This window comes from Gymnoscopelus microlampas (assembly GCF_963454915.1).
Source record: "Gymnoscopelus microlampas genome assembly, chromosome: 3".
NCBI classification, from domain to species: domain Eukaryota; kingdom Metazoa; phylum Chordata; class Actinopteri; order Myctophiformes; family Myctophidae; genus Gymnoscopelus; species Gymnoscopelus microlampas.
This window is the reverse complement of record NC_139940.1, coordinates 8521019-8528518: the sequence shown is the minus strand read 5'-3', so window position 1 is coordinate 8528518 and position 7500 is coordinate 8521019. Positions and strand designations below refer to the sequence as shown.

The 7500-nt window shown below is 43.8% G+C and overlaps 1 protein-coding gene across 8 annotated transcripts in view; it reads right to left on the bottom strand.

Moving 5' to 3' along the window:
• Positions 1–7500, bottom strand: part of LOC311039254 (focal adhesion kinase 1-like) — a 129629-nt gene that overhangs the window by 36611 nt on the left and 85518 nt on the right. For all 8 annotated transcript variants that reach the window (XM_084048986.1, XM_084048987.1, XM_084048984.1 and 5 more), the window contains one exon: positions 6257–6368. In XM_084048986.1, coding sequence (XP_083905112.1) covers positions 6257–6368 — 112 coding nt within the window. The remainder of the gene's footprint in view (positions 1–6256; positions 6369–7500) is intronic.

Here is a 7500-nt window from a genome sequence, read left to right as displayed (position 1 = left end):
AAATGGCATGTCCTACGCACACGCACACACACACACACACACACACAGTCACACCTGCAATTATGAATGGTGAGGTCATTTGAGCTTGCTAATTGTGCTAACATGCTAGGGTGCAAAAACACAGCAGTCACACTCGCTAAGTAACATTTACGGTCAGTAGTGTTGGTTTGTGCCAATGTAAATGGTTTGTAAAAGAAAAAAAAAAAGCTTTACTAATGATTGTTAAATTGGGTTGAGTTCACGCCTAAATTACCATACCATACTGAGGGGTCTGGAACTTTTTAAAGCATCAAGCAATTCAACATTTACCTCCAGGATGTTTTGCCAAGCAAAAAATGTATATATATATTTAAATATACTCATTTCTTACTGGTTGTAATGCTTGGATGTTACCCCCATTTCAGTCAGACAATGCATATCATTGCTGACTGTCGTGCGGAAACCTTGAATGTCCAAAACCATTGCTTTTCAGGAAAAATAGAAAAAAATAATCTGTGTTCCAATAGTCAATGAGGAACTATTCTGGGGAATGTACTTATTATTTAGTCACTATAGTCTCTTCAGACAGGCTGTTGGCTCGCACAATTCTCAAATGCTTCTGCCTAACAACAGTTTATACATCGGAAACACTGAAAAGCCGCAGAAAGTGGATGTCCCGTCCCCAGCCCACATCCGTTTATAAATAATTACACCGTACATCAAATTAGTGGAAGCCATATCTAGCTTGCTGCTTAGCAGAAATGGAAACTCTTAAAATATATCTTAAAATATATTTTTATGAACGGAAAATTGCAAGCCAAACTCTTAACAGATGACAGCGTCCTGTGTTGGACTTTTAGGGTGCGTAATAATAATTACAGACTCTGCAGCATTCGAAGATTGGGGAAGAGTTGTCAGGCTTGATATTTAGTCACAAGCTCCTGTTATATATTTATAAGCACTTTCAACCTGGCGTCCAAGCAAATCTACCAGCTACAAACGTGTCGGATTGCAGCGCTACTTTTGCGTGAGACTGTCATACGACAAAGTCTAAAATAGGGCATCAATTTATGAAAAAATTAAAATAATTAAACATGAACTATGGAGATGCAAGGTTTCTGCCCGACAGTGACGATATTCAACAAAACAATCCAAACCACCAGGCCTCCTATAAGTTCCAGACGTCTCAGAGTGGTATATTTTTTTCTCGATGCACTGTTTCGGTTAGGTAGTAAATACAACTCTAAAATCACCTGCCTTATAGGAAGTGTGAGGAAAAAAGGCGGGTTTGTCTGGGTGGGTAGAGGGGCAGTAAAGGTGGAGCGGGGGGCTTGTCTTGGCGGTCGGAGGGGGTCTGGATGTCGGGTCGGCCGGATGAGAGGTCGTGAGGAGGGAGGAGTAGGCGTGATGATGAGGGAGAAAGAGGGCTCTGTCGCTCTGGGAAAGGGAGGGCGCCCCGGCAGCGCAGAACCCTGGGGTCTCCTCCTCCCCGCAACACGGCTGCACCGCGGGGGGGTGCCAGGGCTGGGAGAGAGAGAGTACGGCGGGTTGAGAGCGAGGCGGCTGACATGCCGTGGTGTGTGGTTGAGGGCAGCCGCAGCCGAGGAGGCTGGGATTGGAAACGGGGGGCGGGGAGGGAAAAGCGGGCTTCGTCCGGGCCTGGAAATGTGTGTGTTTCTGGGGAGGGAGCTTTGACTCCCAGACGGACTGCTGCTGCTGCGGAGGGTTATTGTTACAGTACAGGCTGAGCTGGCGGGGGAGAGAGGAGGTGGTGTACCGGGGTGTCTGGGAGCTCTGGGGCAGAGGGCGAGGGTAGGAGTAGTGGGTGGAGAGGTGGGAGTCGGTATCGGGGTCAGGGGGGAGGAAGGCGGCGCGGGGGGGGTCCCAATGCAGATCATGGGACGCCTGGCCATCGTAGCGAGTGAGACTGCGGTAAGCGGGCGGGTGAGGAGGAGGAGGAGGAGGGACGGGGCTGGGAAGAGGAGGAGTGGGGTGGGAGTCAGTGCAAGAAGAGGGAGTTCTAGTAGGAGGAGGAGGAGGCTGTCCGAGGCAGAGGGAGAGCTGGGAGGCAAAGCGTTGGTTTGATTGGTGATGATGCTGAGGATGAAGGTGTTGGTGGTGATGATGGTGATGAAGCCCCGGAGCAGACAGGCAGTTCAGACTGAAGCTTGGCAGCAGGGTGGGATGACGGCTGGGCTGCACACAGACAGACAGACAGACAGACAGACAGACAGACAGACAGACAGACAGGTGGGGGAGGAAGAGACAGGGAGTGAAAGGAGAAGCAGAGCAGCAGACAGGAGGGCTAACAGCATGCAGACAGGTCAGAGTGAGGAAAAGGAACAACGCAGAGAGAGACAGCCTTGGAGAAGAGATGCTATAACCGCATCAAACCATAATAATATAATGAATCATATATATTAAATCAGAAAACCTTTAAATCTCATTTTGGTTTTCACTCCCTGGAGCTAAACTCAAGTAAACTCAAAACAAATATTAAAAATGAAAGTTATAAAAACAAAAGAGAACAATGCAAAACTAACTGCATGTAAATTCATCTTTGTTTTAGTTATGTGATGTGACGTCATGCATTCGTATCCTACATGCTACCTTTTCAGCTTATACAAATCAAGGCTTTCCTTATAATACTGTAAAAACTAAAACTAAGACATGAAACTAAATGGAAACTAAACTAAAACTTGTCACTTCCTAAAACTAAAACTACTTATGCACTGAAAGACTAAACAAAAAATAAAACTAAAGAATATTTCAAAACTAATAATAATAACTCTGTCTAGTCTAGGCTCATCAAGTCCCACTGTGGAGTGAGTCAGTCAGAAAAACGGCTCCATTTGCAGAAGCATCAGCACCTTGGCCTTGACAGATATACAGCGGTGGCTGTTATAGCCACAGAGGCAGTCGACAGATGTTGGGGTAAGAGCCATTTTAGGGGTATATATACACCGCACTCACTCAAAAGCAGCTGGGGCAACAAGCTGTGAGGGGCTGGGCTGGAGGAGGAGGAGGGGTGACAGAGGAAAGGGATGAAGAGGGAGGAGGAGGAGGTGCAAGAGGGTGGGGCAGGGTGGGTGGGCAAATGCAGAAGGCAATTTGAGAGAGGGGGGTTGGGTGAAGGGTGAACCTCTTTGTGTCGGAGCAAATTATCCGACACATCCATCTAGTTAATTGTAGGTTTCAGGAGTTTGTTCGGTTGGGAGTTTTATGGAAACTGTGAGACGCTGCACAGAAATACACTACGGTTCCATTATTCAACTTTCCCAAAGCATCCGATGGGCATGTGGCGCTGGCTCGGTGATGTCATCGCAGACACTGCACTACACTGTGCTGTATTGTGCTGTGTCTTTCGTTGCATTGTATGCATGTACGGTATTGTATTTGTGACATCAACTGTACTGCTGCTTATTTCAATTGCCATTGTTGTGTGAACCCTGGTCGACAAACTTTAATCAGTGACAACCCAATATCAACTCTTTAACTGCCAGAGTAATAGTGTAATAGTGGTACGCTACTGCCAGCGAAAACGAGCGATTTTATCAACCTTTGAAAAAATCATGGAATATTTTCTGTGAATGCTATCCGCACGGTGAACCCCTCATTACACACACAGGGGTCTCGTAAAATGTGGGGGAAAAAAATATCCGATAGCGGTAATCCGTTTCATAGTTGTGGCAAGTTGAAAATAGTAGGTTTTGCCAAAAAAGTAATAGTTAAAAAAATGTACACAGGAGCTGAGATAGAGCATTTTCAAGTAATAAGTTAACCAGGAGTGAATGGAGCAGTACATCTTCGGATCGCGGTATCTCTGGTTCTGTGTTTAAAAAATAAAAATAAAAAATCAAATTCGTCCTTGGCAGGCTGAGCCATAGCAGAATTTGACAAATTAATTTGTCCATGGCAGTTAATGAGTTAACAACATGAGCTTATATGACACGCTGCAAAATAAGGGCGCTAAATTAGGAAGGCTAGGGTTCACATTGTTTATATTGGGCTGTCAGTCACTGACTAAAGTGAATTCTGAATTTCTGATTGTTTATGGTGTTTCTTGACGAGGGTTTGTGTCTCTTACATAGACCTTGCACTTCGTAAGTCACTCTAAAACGTCTATATTATTGTAATTGATTGTAATTGTGTACCGTTAGGTTTCCTGCACTCTGACCCATTCAACAGTAACTCGTGGACAGGCATGCAACAACGCACGCTTGTATTTTCCAAAAAGTCAACTCTCCAGACTTGACTCCTGTGTTGATTCTTGTGCAATTTAGACATTCTTTTTGAGCAGAATCGTCAAGCCCTGTGCACACATGGAAGACAATCTGAGCAGTCAATTCATTGAGACACTTAAAAACAAAACCACTGTGTTATCAACTCATTCAGTGCCCAGCTTATTTATGGAATTTTGGCTCTGAGCGCCACAGCCAAAATTCATTGTAAAAAAAAAGTGCTTAGGAAGCGAGATACAGCCTTTTTAAGTTATAGGTTAAACAAGGAGTGGGATGGAGCAGCAAATCTTCAAATCATCATATCTTGGGTTCTGAACATGTTTTTTTTTTTTCATGACGGATTTGACGTGTTGTGGCGCACGGGGCGTCAGGCCACCTGACGGATTTGACGTGCTGTGGCACTAGATGAGTTAAGCAAACAATAATGTACAATGTATCAGATCGCTGGTGTCATGGGCTCTGTGAAATTGGGTTTAAAGTCTTATTCTGGCATCAAACGCCTGACATTCTGCGTCTATGGTGTGGGATTTCCCCTACATCAGCTACAGGCATGTACAGAGATGTTCCTAATTCATACAGTAAGTAACTGTACATACAACTTAACTTAGTGCATGTCTAGATACAAGCAGGCGTAAATCCCCTGCTGTATTCTGAAGGCCATAATCAGCTTCAATTATCTGCAACAAGCAGTTCCAATCCACAGTTGAGGATTTCAGGAACCGAGGCCCAAAATGAGGCCCCCAACAGCCATGAAATAAATAAAACAAAATGTGAAACGCTATAAATTATAGTACTTAATTCATCGAAAGTAGGCGTGTAATTTGACACTTTTTTTTTGGATGGTTCTTGGTTTTTGTACATTTATAATAAAGCGTTCTAAGAATAATTATCAAACAAAATGTTTAGAGACACTCATACACCCTGGCCCCCGTTAGCCCAAAATCATAACTTGACCAATAAAAAAAAACATCTCGATTTATTTTGTTTGCAATAGCCAAAATGTTTAAACCAGGGGTCTTCAACGTTTTCAGCCCAAGGACCCCCTAGCTGAGACAGAGATGAAGCAGGGACCCCCTCTATATTGTGCAGGCCTACAATTGTGTTTCAGATTAAACACGTTTTTCTTTTACTGTTCTTTTTTCCCTCTACACCTATACACCTCTTTGCCAAAAAATAGCCGATCTACAAGCTCACAACGCCTCGCAGCGCGAGGCGTTATGAGCTTGTAGATCTGCTATTTTTTGGCTAAAGTTCTCCTCAGAAAAGGGATGCTAGAGTTCAAGTGGTTAAGGTAAAAAAAAAATCGTACCTCACAAAGATTTGGCGGACACCCTGTAGTAACTCTGAGGACCCCCTAGGGGTCCTGGACCCCCTGTTGAAGACCCCTGGTTTAAACCTTATGAAAGAACTAATACAGATGTAAAAGGAAGTCACACACACACACACACACAAGACAGGTTGAAACTGAAGGTCAAGACTGGCAGACAGACAGACAGGTGCTAACTGCTAATGAGGATGACCTCTTGACTGGCATCTTGGCTGCACCTGTCGCTTGTTCATTCACACACCAAGACACACACACACACACACACACACACACACACACACACACACACACACACACACACACACACACACACACACACACACACACACACACACACACACACACACACACACACACACACACACACACACACACACACAGTCCAGACTTCACAACAAGTGCCATATGACTGGTGCTTCGTCAGTGTGTCTTACTTTGGGTGGTGCTTTGTCAGAGTGTCTTACTTTGGGTGGTGCTTTGTCAGAGTGTCTTACTTTGGGGTGGTGCTTTGTCAGAGTGTCTTACTTTGGGGTGGTGCTTTGTCAGAGTGTCTTACTTTGGGTGGTGCTTTGTCAGAGTGTCTTACTTTGGGGTGGTGCTTTGTCAGAGTGTCTTACTTTGGGGTGGTGCTTCGTCAGTGTGTCTTACTTTGGGGTGGTGCTTCGTCAGTGTGTCTTACTTTGGGTGGTGCTTCGTCAGTGTGTCTTACTTTGGGTGGTGCTTCGTCGGAGCCTCCAGAGTCCCAGGACACGGTCACCTGTCTCCTCATCTCCATCCTGCTCCTCTCCAGCTGCTGTGCCTTCTCCTCCTCTAGGATCGTACTGCAACACAACACCTCATTTATGAATTAGGGCTGTCACCATCAAGACATTTCACTTAATGATTCATTATCATTTAATTAATTGCGATTAACGGTTTAATTGTGTTATTGACATTGAGCATTGGAACATAAAAAATACAAATTGTGTTGTCAACACAAATTGCACAGGGTAGTTATGACAAATAACTTAAACAGCATATACTGTACAAAGACATAACTGACAATGGCTGATACCAATAATCAAAATAAATAATGTACTATGGCCAAAATTGGCCATATTTAATGATTTTATACTGTACAATAGCCGATCTACAAGCTATCTATCGCGACGCATTGTGAGCTTATAGATCTGCTATTTCCCCCCAAAAATTAAAGGTTTGAAAATGCATGAACATTTCAACATGCAAACGATTATGATGATAATTGTGACTAGGCGGTTATGTAATAATTGTGACAGGCTTACTACGAATGGATTGCAACACACAAAATAAACAATAAAATACACACTTGACTTCAGCTCTACACTGCAACAAACAACACGACACACACCTCATCTATGAATGGACAGCAAAGACAACATTATAATGAAACACTGTAGACAATAGAAGTCCATAGCCCACTAGCACAGGGGTCTTCAACAGGGGGTCCGGGACCCCTAGGGGGTCCTCAGAGTTACAACAGGGGGTCCGCCAAATCTTTGTGTGATATGATCTTTTTTTTTACATTTAACCCCATCCCTTTTCTGAGGTGAACTTTAGCCAAAAATAGCAGATCTACAAGCTCACAACGCCTTGCGCTGCGAGGCGTTGTGAGCTTGTAGATCGGCTATTTTTGGCAAAGAGGTATAGGTGTAGAGAGGGGAAAAAGAGAAAAACACAATTGCACACACGCCTGAAAATTGGTCCTAAACATCTCATTTGGATTGAAATGCATACTATATTTTTCAACTTATAATAACAATATAGCCATTCCATGCAAAAACATTTTCAATACTGTATGTTGATGTATGAATAAGTGTATTACAGATGTACTAGCTCACAACGTGTCACGGTGTGATGTACGTGTAATACAGCAGCAATCGTATCCTCATTCCATTTAAAATTCCATATCAAAATACAACAAAAACATCAAAC